The 14720-nt window shown below is 40.2% G+C and overlaps 1 protein-coding gene across 1 annotated transcript in view; it reads left to right on the forward strand.

Moving 5' to 3' along the window:
• The first annotated feature begins 10140 nt into the window (after positions 1-10140).
• Positions 10141-14720, forward strand: part of LOC149279490 (general transcription factor IIF subunit 2) — a 76277-nt gene continuing 71697 nt past the window's right edge. The window contains exons 1-4 of the mRNA XM_089501117.1: positions 10141-10209; positions 13135-13208; positions 13539-13557; positions 14286-14436. Coding sequence (XP_089357243.1) covers positions 10141-10209; positions 13135-13208; positions 13539-13557; positions 14286-14436 — 313 coding nt within the window. The remainder of the gene's footprint in view (positions 10210-13134; positions 13209-13538; positions 13558-14285; positions 14437-14720) is intronic.

The raw sequence follows: 14720 nt of genomic DNA on the forward strand, positions 1-14720 counted from the left end.
CATGGACTAGCCAGCTATGGGGGCTTCACAAGCCAGGAATGTGCCTGACCGGGACGCCTGACCGAGGAACCGCTTCGATTCGCTACAGACATCCTTTGACCCACCACGTTGTTACAGAGAGGGGGCTCTGGTTGTTACAGAGAGGGGGCTCGTTCGGCAACCCTCGTTTTACTACCAATCTTTAGGACCGGGGTTTACCCAACCGCGGCTATGGAACTCTGGCCCGGCTACCACGCGGACTGTTCCCGGGGACGTTTCTGACGCTGTTGCTCAGGGTCTCAACGTCAGATCACGTCGCTTTTTGGATCATAACATTATCAGACTCTGAGCTCTCCATTAGTACCCCGGGATTGACACCCCTCCCTCTAGATCACCCCAAAATAGTGACTCTTTGTCGGGTGGGCATTGCTGCCCATAGAACTGTATGGTGGTTGATTGGATTATACCTTTAATCCTATCATATTTGTTTTATATATATGTGTGCTGTCCTCAATAAAGTCAGTTCTGTTTACCCCTACACTAAGTCTCGGTTAGTGCTTGGGGGAACATGAAGGGTTAATCTCTTGAGCAATTAAGCAAGGAAGATCTCTATGGCAGAGCTACTCAGTCTGAGTATGGGTCTCTGTCACAGTGCTCCCATTGATTAAAACATCTGGAGAAAGGGAATGTTTCTGGTGAAAAGCCTGGGCTTACTGAACAGTCCTTCTTCTCAACAAGGGTCCAAATATTGACAGGTTTTGTTACAGAGAGGTGAAGATTTGGTACTCAGGTTTTTCAAATAAGATAATGTTGTTTGCAGGGTCATCTTGGCTAAGCTTTGTGAAACATAGGGTTTTATCTGACAATATTTTAGAGCAACAAGAAAGGAGGGAGTGGTGTTCTCCTCGATGGCTGTTTTACCTATGCATCGCTATACCTTTTAGGTCTGTTTGCCTTTAAGGGTTAAGTGTTTTAAATTAGGTGGTTCTATTACCAGTTTGAACTTGTTTGGTTAACAATGGTGAATTTTCTATGGTAAGATCAGTATGTTTCATTGACATTTTCCATGACTCCAGAGTTGAGGTTATCGTGTAATTAAATCTCTTTGACCTGGGTCTGGGGGTTGCCCAATAAAGAAAAAGGTGGATGGAAGAAATGTTACTTATTGCTTTGGATTCATGGCTGACCACGCCACTGCCGTACTCAGGAGCACCAAATACAATACAACACCACATAAAGGAGTACCAATGTTTTCCTTACTTTAGGCCTAGAGAGGTAACTCATGTAAGGCTTTGGGATTGTACTAAACAGTGGAAGGTGTATTAGCATACAGTTCTGTGGGGTAAGTGGACAAGAATAAGCCTACTTCTCTCTTAAGCATCTGTTTTCCTAACCCTTATATTGCAATTAAAAAACTCAGACATTATTCTTTGAAGTTAGGCATTAACTTTGAAGTTAGGTAGTCTAGCATAATGGAAAGCAAGGATGTGTGGGGCTGAAAGATCACCAGCTTCAAATTCTAAGCTTAAGCCTAGACCTTGTGATGGCACCCCATGTTACAAGCCCCTGATTTGCATTATTGGCTTGAACGGTACAATGGAGAATAATACAAATAGGGAGGATAAAGGTTAAAATCTGCCATATGCCATTTGAAAGAGTGAACATTTCTGACTCTGGCTGTAATCCTAGGTAAACTCTCGAAAAAAAACCAAAACTCCAGTTTACGCCGTCAAGTGCTTTTTCCACATCCATAGACAGCAGTAATATCTCTACTCTGGAAATTCAGCTTCAATGAATAAGGTTAATCACCCTGGTGTCTGTTGTTGTGCTTGGTTTCATAACCAGGGACAAAACCAACTTGATCCAAGCCAATCGATTATGGTAAAAATGGCTGTAGCCTGAGAGCGATAATTTTAGTGAAATGTTTGATGTAATCATTTTTAAAAATAGATAACTACTACAATTTAAATAGTGTTTACTTGGCTTTAAAATAAGTGTTTTTTTTGCCTTCAGAGATTGCCATGGTAACATAGCTCCCTCAAGTTGAATACGTTTTAGGAATTTTGCTTTTTGAGAATGTTCCTCAATGCTTTATAATATGAAAAAGAATATAAACACTAAAAATGTTCAGTTATGATACTATTCTCTAACAGGGGGAGGGATGGGAGGGCAATTTGTATCATTGGCTGCTCTAGTTTAAACATTTTGGGCTACCCAAGCTTTTTGTTTTCTGCTTGCAATTCTATATGTATCAACTGCCTAGAGTAACATACACTAAAGGCAGCATTTGCATCTTCATTGGGTACTTTCTGTGATTCTTTTATTTGCTTCATATGAATTCCCTTTTTTGCGATTGTTTTGTGATTTTTGGAGGATAGTTTAAATCAATGTAGAAATTGGGAGGGCAACCAAGTAACCCCTAGATCTATTGGCTGACCGCTCCAGGGATCTTACAATGTACAGAAAAACGTCATTTAGGAAGGGCCATCTGGAGTGTGATCATTAAAGTCAGAAGGAGCTTCCGTGTGGCATGATCAACCGGCAACAGTGAAAGCTGCAGGGCTCCTTTCTTGAAAGGAAATGGCAAGGCTCAGTGTTACTGTATCAGAACACAATTATATTGGAGGAGGCCTCTTATAACAGCGTTGCAGCCAGCGCTAATTATTTTTTTCCCTTAAATCATCACCTTAATCCTTACCCACCCTTGCATATGTTGCCTGAACATATCAACAATCAACAACTCAACTGTTAAACGTTCTTACCATACTGCCTTGTGGTAAACAATAGAATGTATCATAAAGGTCTGTGGGGAACGAGATATTGATAGTAGAAACATGACTTCAATATCATTGCCATAAATAATCAGCTTAGTGTGGTGCTTGAGTTTGGAATGTCACCACAATGTCAATTTGAAGCAGAACCTGGTTCAATTCAGTTCAATTACTGTGTACAGCTGTACTTAAAACTTTTTTTTATGACACTTTGTAATGTAATATGAATATAATACTTTTTTTATAAATGTAAACACATAAATGTAATCAATTATTTAGTGTAGAGATCTGTAAAATGTTGGATTTGAGGAAAATACTACTTTGTCATATAGCAGAAGCCTTTTGATAACTGATGCGATTATCATAAATGATTAGCAATGCAGGAGCAGCTTGTGCAAGCTTAGATTTTATTACACACAGAGCCAATTAGGCAATGGCAGCTTCTACGTGGAGCATACTAGATGTAGGAGTCAATGACTACTAGCAGTCACAAAAGAAACCCAAGCAATATTTTACTAAATTACTTCCATTTTGTATTACAGCCTAAAACCATTACCAATGATGTCATGGAAACCACCATCAGTGATTCCATGGAAACCTGTGGCTTTTTCACTTTTGGGCTTTGTATTGTTTTTTTATTAGTAATTATTTATAAACCACAATCTACTTTAATTTTTAATATTCTGAAGATTAATTTCAGTTAAGATAAGCGCTGGCACATTTTAAACAAATAAACAGTTTAGCAACATCCATTTTCCAAAGTGAAGGATCTGGCAGCAATTTGTCAAGTTGTAACTTGAATACATCTGATAACCTTATACCTTACAGAAACAACAGGGAAAATAATAATGCAATGAACAGTGGGCTTCATGTTGTGCACTGAATGAATGAACAAATCCACTTCCACAACAGGAAAATGACAAGGGAACAGACATAGCTCCAAATCTGCCAAATCTGGCAGGTTTACAAAAGTGGAATTGATACAATACAGCAGGAGCGCTTAAATTAGAGAAAATGGAATGGTTTATTTCTCCTGGCCTGCATTATATTTGACAGTGGGATACAGAGCTTGGCTATCTGATATTACAGGGTGACACAATGTACTACTGCCTTCTTGGTTCTCATATTGTAACTAACAGGCATGTCATGATGCCAGCAGCAGGTATTTAACATTGCAGCTGTGGTGTATAAGTTTGACCGTTCTTTGGCACTTTACTTCCAAAAGGGTAAAACAAGATACAAATGAACTTCTGTATCATAATGAAATTAATGAATTAACTTATTTGTTCCATCGATAAGATAGCTTTCGTTGTACATAAAATCTTTTCCCAAAGTGAAACTTTTCTTTGCAGGCCTTCAACATATACAAAAGATCTCATTAAGTATGTGTTTGTGGGGTTGCACCTAAAACACATAATAGAAATAATTTGCTAGATTCTACCCTAAAATATATTTTCAAATAACTCGAAAGCCAATCATTAAGATGGTCGCGTGATGATGTTCATGAAGTAATTGAGTATTAACCATTTAAATGCTGGAGAATAATCTCCACCATTTAATCTCCACCATTTAAAACTTAATCCCTTACCTCATAGTAGTGGGAATTGAGGTGTGGGGGGGAATTAATCACTGGTAATCTGGAGGAGGCAATAGTGTCTTGGTGGGACACAGACCTCTATATAAGTGCTCCCTTGTGCTATACAAGGTCCTCTTGATATGTACCACAGAAAACACTCTCTTGGGTCACACAAATTGGCTTGTTGGAAGAGGGATCCACACATCCCATTGTAAAGCGCTACGGGATATGAATGGCACTACATAAAACAATAAATAACAAAAATAATCTCCACAAACTAGCCCAAATGAGTCTGCCCATTCTCACCATAAGTGATTTCCCATAACCACAATGGAAAATGAATCTGATGAATGACAACAGCTCGGTCAGCTTTTTAGGGCTGAGTCTGCTATTAGACTATTAGAACTAGTAGAATTTTGCATTAATTATACGATTGAATGTTTCATGGTTAATTAAATATACCTCAATCTTTAGTTTTTCATTTATAGATTCTTTATTAAAAGATCACTAGGGAAATATTGAATTTTTAATATATAGGAACTTGTACACGCAGCTCTTGCATTCTTATTATGATTCCACGGGACTGTGAATTACCCTCAGCTTCTCCACAAAAGGCTATACGCCCCGACCAGGAGCAGATTGACATGCTGAGACACCGGTGACAAGCCTAGCAGTGTTTACCACAATCTTCTCGCCCATAAAAAATGTAAATGAAACAATGCTGACTATGAATGCAAAGTATGCTGTTTCTTCTCACTTGCTAATGAACAAGATTTTCAGCAAAGAGGGAATTGCAAACAACAGGCGTGCAGATAACATCAGGGTACCCAGAAAGCTAGATAGAAAACACTGCAGGTAGCCTACCCAAGAATACTTTGAAACAAAAGACTAATAAAGAAACACACAGACACTTACAAATAAGACTCATTTACACAGTATAGCCGTTCAAAATATAATAAATTATACTAGTACCTTTACCCCATGTGTCACAGCAGCACATCGGCAGTGTTTCACAATAAATATTTTCTGGAAACAGAAAAAAGTCAGCTTTTTACTGGGTAAATTAGGTATAACTGTTAGTAATGGTACCGCCATAAGATGCCAGGCATTATTTTTTCAACTGATTTATATCATGAGTGTGTGATAGAAAGTGAGTGCATTACACTTTGAGGGTACAGGCAGGTTCCGTACTGCTATTGTAGGAAAGTCAAAATGAAAAGATCATTGGAATTAACAGGATACACACTAACATTAACACAGGTTAAGACATATTAGAACAGAAGTAGATGAGGGCCCTGCTCTATTAGAGTGTAACTGAGTAGGTGAGGGGTGTCTATGCATGTATGTACAATTGTTTCAACTTGGGAGCCATGTCCTGGTTTGTTCCTTCAAGTTCTAGAGAGTTGTGTTAGGTTCTTACCACTGCCTGCTAAGCAGGTATTCATAAATTGCTGGTGATAGACACATGTGCTGAGTATACTATGATGTAAACTGTATGGTCTCAATGACTGACATACCCGTCCCAGAATTTCACAATTTGAGTGCGGTCAATAGAAATGGACTGCATTCACTAGTGACTGCATTTGAGGGATACTTCAGCTACCAGAGGGGTCTTGAAGTGGGAGACACTATCCAGGCCAGTCCAACACCTTCCTTTCCAGCAGTTGGTCCTTGAAGTTTCCTTTCAGAAACACATAGCAACCTATTTCTGCTTGGGTTACAAATTAGGCTGACTTGCCTACCATAGATGGTTATATAGTTATATAATGGTTAACTATATTTTTAGAGTAAATAAATCCAAAGATTTTTTTATGATGTACTTGGTTGAATAGCTTCATATAAATGTAAATCATTATTTTGGTGTGCTGCCTGTCGATAACAAGCAAAAAAGCGTTTCTTTGAATGCCTTAGCAGACCCATAATTATAAAAGCTTCTGATGTTCTAGCAATGCGTTCTATAATGCAGATTCCAGAGCTGAGCTCATAAAGAGATGGCAAAGTCTCAGAACGAAAAATAACATTGAAATTGCTCCTTGTCAAAAGAAACTGATTGCTGTTAGAGAAATAAGACAGTGTTTACTTTGTTCCACTCTGAATTCTAAATAAATTGGAAAAGGACTAATAAAAAATTGCTGAAAAGGGATTTACAGCTACAAATTATTTAATATCCCTTGATAGGGATGAAGATGTCTACAGGGGTTGATTCCTGCAAAATAGAAAGGCAATTCTTGAAAAAAAAAATGCTTATGTGTGTGTTAGGGAGACCATAAATATATAAAAATATCTATAAATGTAGTGATATTTTGTAAAGTTTAGTATTATATGTAATGCAAATCTTCTTTGTAATCTTTCGGTGATGAAATATATGGAAATCTACAGATCTTGATCCCTCATAAGGTTAGTGTAAAGAGCAGGGATCTCAGAGATCCTTATTAATGAAAATGTTTGAGAGTTAGGTAAAAAAAATTTGAAAGAAATACCGGAATGTGAAACATTTGTAACTTTATATTTTTTTAAAGAATTATTTTGCTTTAGACATATCCTCTCTATGTCAGACATCGAATATGCCAGCCTAAAGGATAGAGGGTAGTGAGAGGTACTCAGTAACTTCCTGAAGTTTTCTGAGACCCTGATATAGGGCATGTTAGTTCTATTCATTATAATTGTCAGGCTTAAATTCTTTATCTATTGAAACATCTAATTACTACTTGATACATTTCCACTAACTGTCTTTTGACAGTTTTGGGATCATTGTCATGCTGAAAGACCTGGCCACGTTTCATCTTCAGTGCCCTTGCTGATGGAAGGAGGTTTTCACTCAAAATCTCACAATACATGGCCCCATTCATTCCTTCCTTTACACGGATCAGTCGTCCTGGTCCCTTTGCAGAAAAACAGCCCCAAAGCATGATGTTTCCACCCCCATGCTTCACCGTAGGTATGGTGTTCTTTGGATGCAACTCAGCATTCTTTTTCCTCCAAACACGACGAGTTGAGTTTCTACCAAAAAGTTCTACCTTGGTTCCATCTGACCATATGACATTCGCCCAATCCTCTTCTGGATCATCCAAATGCTCTCTAGCAAACTTCAGACGGGCCCGGACATGTACTGGCTTAAGCAGGGGGACACGTCTGGCACTGCATGATTTGAGTCCCTGGCGGCCTAGTGTGTTACTGATGGTAGCCTTTGTTACTTTGGTCCCAGCTCTCTGCAGGTCATTCACTAGGTCCCCCCGTGTGGTTCTGGTATCTTTGCTCACCGTTCTTGTGATCATTTTAACACCACAGGGTGAGATCTTGCGTGGAGCCCCAGATCGAGGGAGATTATCAGTGGTCCTGTATGTCTTCCATTTTCGAATAATTGCTCCCACAGTTGATTTCTTCACACCAAGCTGCTTGCCTATTGCAGATTCAGTCTTCCCAGACTGGTGCAGGTCTACAATTTTGTTTCTGGTGTCCTTCAACAGCTCTTTGGTCTTGGCCATAGTGGGGTTTGGAGTGTGACTGTTTGAGGTTGTGGACAGGTGTCTTTTATACTGATAACAAGTTCAAACAGGTGCCATTAATACAGGTAACGAGTGGAGGACAGAGGAGACTCTTAAAGAAGATGTTACAGGTCTGTGAGAGACAGATATCTTGCTTGTTTGTAGGTGACCAAATACTTATTTTACCGAGGAATTTACCAATGAATTCATTAGAAATCCTACAATGTGATTTCCTGTATTCTTTCCCCCCATTCTGTCTCTCATAGTTGAAGTGTACCTATGGTGAAAATTACAGGCCTCTCTCATCTTTTTAAGTGGGAGAACTTGCACAATTGGTGGCTGACTAAATACTTTTTTGCCCCACTGTAGTATAAATTCACTCAAGTGGGGTAAAACAGTTCATTATTTTCATTACATAAAAAAGATACAAAATTGGGAAAAGACAAATCTTGTGTAATTGATATAGTTTCTGGACAATATTTCATCAGAAAGGTAAACACAAATTTTGAATAATTTCACTAAAAGCATGGTGGGGCCAAGTAGCACAACCTTTGAATATATTTAATGGTTAAGAATAGTTCTTTTAGGGCCATTAAGTGGACAATCGTGTTCTTAACAAGCTTATGACACATGTTTAAAACATGGTGGTCAAGAGCAGAAATAACATGGCTTCTCATTACAGATATCAGATTATGTGTACTGTTATACAGGCATGGCCAACTGTATGACCCATTTAAAGGAAAATGAGACACTAGGCTCTAAGGAATAGCACAGTATTTTTGCGATTCCTATTCCCACTGTATCAGGACAGAGGGCAAAACAGCTGCGAAGAGCAGGAGATAAAGTAGGACACCACTGTCTGCTGCATTCAATAGCACAAACACACTCCCTGGAGGTCTCTTCCTCCCTGCCTGTTCCTGCCAAGTTGCAGCTATCAGGATGCTGGAAGCCAATGCTGAAAAATCACCCCATACATGCACAGAATGTTTATTTACTGAGATGAGGAGGGTGTTAGGAAGTAAAATAAGTTCTATGGGGTCTAGGAAGCAGACATTTCCATATAAGGGTTCTATATAAAACCACAAAATAATATAAGTAACATGAAAAAGAAGAAAATGTTAACTGTAAATGCTGCTGGTGGTTTGTTTTTATACGGTGTCTACAGGTAGAGTGGGGGAAATCAGATCTACCCAAGGACTTTGCACTCTACAAAGTCATGCGCTGGTCCTCTACCTACTCTCTACCTTGCCAAGAAAACGTACTTGCCTCTTTCACAACCATAAATTCTGTTTTCATCCTGTCACCCCTAGCAAGGCTTCTGATGTCCCCTCATCCTCTCACCTCGCTACCTGCCCACTGCCTTGCATCGCGGATTACTTGAGATCTACATCTCGCGACACCTGCAACCGCACACAACTCCATTGATTTTACAGCTCCCTGGGCCAGTTACGGATTATCAGAGGATTTCCCCAACTGGCCCATGGTCCCTGGTGCCTACAAAACCAGGACTGTTGGGAGATATGTTAGCGTACTCCATGTTACTGTAAAAATCCACGCATTCAATCTTATCAATCATGCAGAAGGAGAACACAACTCTCAAGTTTAACTGTTTAAGAGGGATCCTTCCAACTGGGACCCCAAATCCAGTCGTATCCGAGGGTTCCATTGGTGAATGGCTCTAAATGACTCAAGAATGTTTATACAAACAGTAGAAAGCATGTTTACTAAGTACACGTGTAAATAAAATGCATTAGTCTTCTCCCAACTTGGTTATCAAAAAGTCACAAAAAGTCTTTAACCCTTTGGTGCCAGCAAAACACGTGAGATATCCTCATGGGGTTAACGTGGTTAAGGTGGTCACGCCACTAACCACACCACCAACACAAAAGCCTATTTAAAATAATGGAAACTGCGGAAAAAGTGAAAATTAGGTTTATGTAACTCCTTGGGGGGGAAATGCTGCCGAATTTTATTTAAACGTCTGGTCAACTGTTTTTTTTTATTCCTTTACGTCTAAACAGCAGATAAATATTTACGTTCATTTCAAGGTATAGTGAGAAAAGTATATATATCTTTGGATAACTTATGTCATCGCCAGCTATTACTTTTGCGGATGCAATTTTTTTAACAAGCTTGGTCTTTCTAAAGGTGCGCAGCTCTGTATGTTACGAATTTCCGTTCAGGGGAATAATGTGAGCGAGACAGTAAGAATGTCCCATCCTGCGCTCCGTAGAGCTCTGTGTACTGCGTGCACCGGCATATTGAAACCGCCGTGTTTTGTCTTCCGGTTTTGAGCATCTTGGAGCTTGCTGAGCTTCTGCATAGAATCATGTCGGCAGAGAAAGGGGAGCTGGACTTGAGCGGCGCCAAACAAAATACCGGGATGTGGTTGGTGAAGGTAAGTGGGGGTAACCCACGTGGGTGTATGATTTTTAAACCCCCTCACAAAACCGGCGACATACAACAAATTTGCTTTAAGTTTGTTATGTAATAACTTACTGCCTCATAAAATAATGGTCATCTGTTAAGAAAAGCTGTTAAGCATTATACTGGGATAAGGTATTAGAATAAGGCTACTTTGTGTGGTGGTCTCACTCCACAATAGGTAGCTTTCCTTTGTGTGGGACATGGACTTGGTGACATTTCAGGCATCCTTTGCAATCCCAATTTTTTTGCCCACCCTTGTCAGTGGGTGGAGGGGATTCTGCAGAGCATTTGCCTCTTTCAGCGGAGTGCTTTCTAGTCACTGATTGCCAATGGCCCAAAAAGGGGGTCATGGCGGAGGCTTTGTGCTGCAGCTTCTCCTAAAGGTAGGTGAATTTATCTTTATTTTACGGATTAAGGGATATATGTTAAAGCACCCGCACAGTTTTTGATTCCTTTCCTACGGATTTGTGGACTCCCTCTTTTTCTGTGTACTGTTGTTTGCCTAGATGTAGTACAGCTGTTTAGTACTGTTTTTAGCAGTGTACAGAGATGCGTTACATTGTTGACCGATCTAGCAAAGATAATCGCACATGCCAGTAAGGACGACTTGTAGTAAAGCGCATCTATGTCATCATAAATGTGAAGTATAGATGAATTGCTGCTAGAGATTTTATCATCCTAAGAAATGTTATAGCTAAGAAAATGAGAGATATTTGGAACCTCCAATGACGCAAACAAAAACGAAGTGCTCAGACTTTTTGTTTGCATTTGGTTTTTTTTCTCCCTACCTTCTCTACTTCTTGCCTTCTTTCTCTTGTTTTCTTTCTTGGTCTACGTTACACCTATACGAACTTGTTAGACGATCCAAAAGCACGGGTATTAATATGGTGTCCCCCCCCACTTCCTGCGCCCCTTGCGGCTTCCACTCTCCTGGGAAGACTTTCCACAAGATTTTGAAGTGTGTCTGGGAATTATCCCTCCTCAACCAAACTTCACAGTAGGCACTATTCATTGCAGTAGGTAGTGTTCTCCTGGCATCTGCCAAACCCAGTTTGTCCATCAGACTTCCAAAAAGTAAAGTGTGATTCATCACTCCAGAGAACACGTCTACACTGCTACTTAGCTACAGCATTCCAGCCAACTCTTGGCTTTGCGCGTAGTGATTTCCGGCAGCTGCTCTGCCATGGAAACAAGTTCAACAAAGCTCCTGATGCTCAGTGCTTATGTTGATGTTGCGTTTAGGGTCAGTTTGGAACATTCAAGATATCCTAGTTTTTTTTCTAAATTGCTGGCCCTTCATTATCCATAGATAAAGAAGAGAGGAGTGTTCAGGTATGCTCAAGGAAGAGCCACAGTGGAAACCAGAAACCCACTGAATATACTGCCCCTTTCTTCCTGCCATTGGCCCCCTCAAATAGTTCTGTAAGGACCTGGGTTCTTACCCGTGGGGGGTCTTTAAGGAGTAGTCGGAGCCAGACGATATGCCCACCTCCGAGCCATAGAGCTGAATTATCCTGGATACAGCTCTTGTATGGCATGTTAAGCATTATGGACGTGGTTTTTGAAACTATCTGCCTGCCCCCAAAAAATCCCATGGTGTCACATGCACCAAAAACAAAACATAAATCTTCACCTAGCAGCCAGGAAAGACCATGGAAGATGAAAGGGAAAAAAAAAGCAGTGAAGGTCCACAGTGGCCCTCCTGTGCTAAACCAGCAAGGCCCCACTATGACATTCCAAACGTTGCCCTGCATCAGGTACGCAGTATGGAGCATGCTCAGGTTTGGACCTCCCTGGGTGCTCAGGAAGCACTTTGGGTTTCATGCTGAGTTGGCGTTTAGGCCAGAGGATCGATTGTTTCCCTCTCTTACAGATACTACACTTATCTTTGTTAGGATTTCTCTATCCTACCGATATAACTGTAAGTGTAATAACGCTGTTTTAAAGGTGGATCTTATTGGTGTTGGCACTTTATAATGCTTAGTGTTGTAACACAATTATTTTAATCTATATATTTGCAGGTTGGCACAATGCGGTGTTCTATTTCTGGGAGTTAAGAAATCTGTTAAGTTCCCCCCACTATCTGCGGATACTCTTGCTGATGGGAGTGGACTGTTGTGAAGATATTGTGCTTTGGGGTCTAGTCGCAAAAAGAATTGTCAGGTTGTGCTGTCAACTCTGACTGCATGTCGTGAAGATCCAAATGAGTATTGTGGGAATAGCTTGGCTGGCCCTGTCTAATGTATAGTTAAAGTTGGTGAGAATTGTTCGGAATCCTCACACGTTGAACTATAGATTATACAGGGCCAGCTCAGCCATTCACTCTAGATAAACCTTGAAACCACAACTCTTGCTTTGAGTTGGTGTTCCAGTGCCCTTTGCAATCGTTCCATTTCGTGATTGTGTTGTCTGCAAAGTGCAAGGTTATTGACACAAAGATCTCCTACACAACAGCATGGAACAATTTTCATAAAGGGTTAAGTCCATGAAGCTGAATTTGAACTCTTTGATTCGTGTGAAGCGACGTGAGGATCTGGAACCTAACAAGCGTATTGGCAGACTAAATCATACTTGTTTGCTAGTGATTGGAAATTGGCATTTGGCAGATAACGCGGATGCTTTGATGCTTTCCTCATTTTTCCTTCAAAATTGTTCCTTTTGATATTCAAATTAAAGCGACATCTATCATCAGAAAGAGAGGAGGACGCACAGACTAAATTTAGCAGCCACTGCTTATTAGCATTTTGAAACGGATATTTGAATTCGGAAACATTTTCTTTTACTCGAATTTAACTATTTATATGTACTTTGGCGGAAGGAAGAGTTGTTTTGTTTAATCATCTGATTGCCAGACACACCGTTCAAGTGTTTCTAAAATGACGTATTTCTCTTGTAGCTCCCGAAGTACTTGGCACAACAGTGGGCAAAAGCTACAGGGCGCGGAGAAGTTGGAAAACTGAGAATCGTTAAGTAAGTAATGCATGACCTTTTAGGTGCAAATCCTTTTATTTAAATACTAAACATTCCCTTTTGATACATTTAGCATGGGAGTATGCAGCTTATCATTGATTAACTTGGCAGTGCGATTTATATACTATAGTGTTCCACCTGTAACCAAGGCTGACCCGTGTAACAAATGTGTGAGTTGTAATTGCACTAATATTAGTGAAAAATATATCCGAGCAAAAACCTTGGGAGTAACTTACATTTCTCTTTAGATCTCCTATCCCAGAATGTTTTCAGTTTTGGAACTGTATTTTTACATTATTTTACATTTTTCTTTTTCTCTCTCCATTACAGAAACCAAGGCAAAACAGAGGTGAGCATTCTACCTACAATGGTGTAGCTTTTTCAGTTTGCTTTGTTGTGTGTAATATTTGCTGAGCCCAGAATGCTTATGCAGCGTTTTAGCTGAGATCAAGTACCTGTGAAAGCTTGGTCCTCTTGCCTTAAGGTTGAGAAGGCCTATGAAGCCCGAGGAGGGATGTGACAGAGTCTGCTATGGTGCTGGGCATGTGGGGGCATAATTTAATTAAATTTTTTACCTCACTGGTTTGTAGTAGAGTCTTCATTTTAAACCTTTTTTCACAGCTCACATAAATTGCCCAAGCCTATGGCTGAGTTTTTGTGCACTTGTAGGTTTTGATTTTTCGGTACTGACACAGCTTACACTGGAAGTGCCAAAGGTGGAAATGGTTTCTTGAAGACTTAGCTTTTTTTGGTGTGTGTGTGTGTGTGTTGCTTTTAGTGTGTTTCCTCCTTGGAGTGAGCCCTACAGACTCTCCCTTGGTTTTTGGCCAGGCAGGGAAAGAAGGGCCTGTATATCCCCTCTTATGGGTAGTACAGCCCCCAAACAAAAAGTCTGGGGCCCTAGTATTGGAGCAATGGCCCCTTTTTCTTCATTGCTGACAGGGGCTTTACAGGGGGGGGGGGGAAGTATAATTACCTACTTATAAGACCACTGAACACAGTAATAGTTATACCTCCCCCCTCCAACTTTGCAAATAAACCGCAGGACGATCTTTGATTTTGGTTTTATGCCATCAGGTTTCATTTACTCTCAATGAAGAGCTTGCGAGTATCCAGGATATTGGAGGAAAGGCAGCCACCTCATCAGTTACTGCACCAAGGGAACATCCGTTTCAGCTGCAGAGTGTGGGAGGTCAGACTCTTACCGTGTTTACTGAGGGCTTATCAGGTAAGAAGGGGTGTATTTTAATGTGAAGACAGTTATGTTTTGGGATGGTTTTATATTGTGTACTATTTTCTAAGGTTGTGACATCTTCGCATAAATCCCTTGTGTGTAGGTGCAGTGAGTTGTGTTGTGTTGTTTACTACCAGTTATCTTGATAGGGACTTGGAGTATTATGGACTTCATAGGATGATGCTGTGGTTGGCTACAATGCCATGTTGATGGAAGCTCATGTATAGAGAGAGAATAAAACAAGGGCTCGGATTGAATACACTTTCCTCCTTAACCTA

The sequence above is a fragment of the Sceloporus occidentalis genome, unplaced genomic scaffold (genome assembly GCF_023333645.1).
Source record: "Sceloporus occidentalis isolate IW3139 unplaced genomic scaffold, rSceOcc1.0.p SCAF_164, whole genome shotgun sequence".
NCBI classification, from domain to species: domain Eukaryota; kingdom Metazoa; phylum Chordata; class Lepidosauria; order Squamata; family Phrynosomatidae; genus Sceloporus; species Sceloporus occidentalis.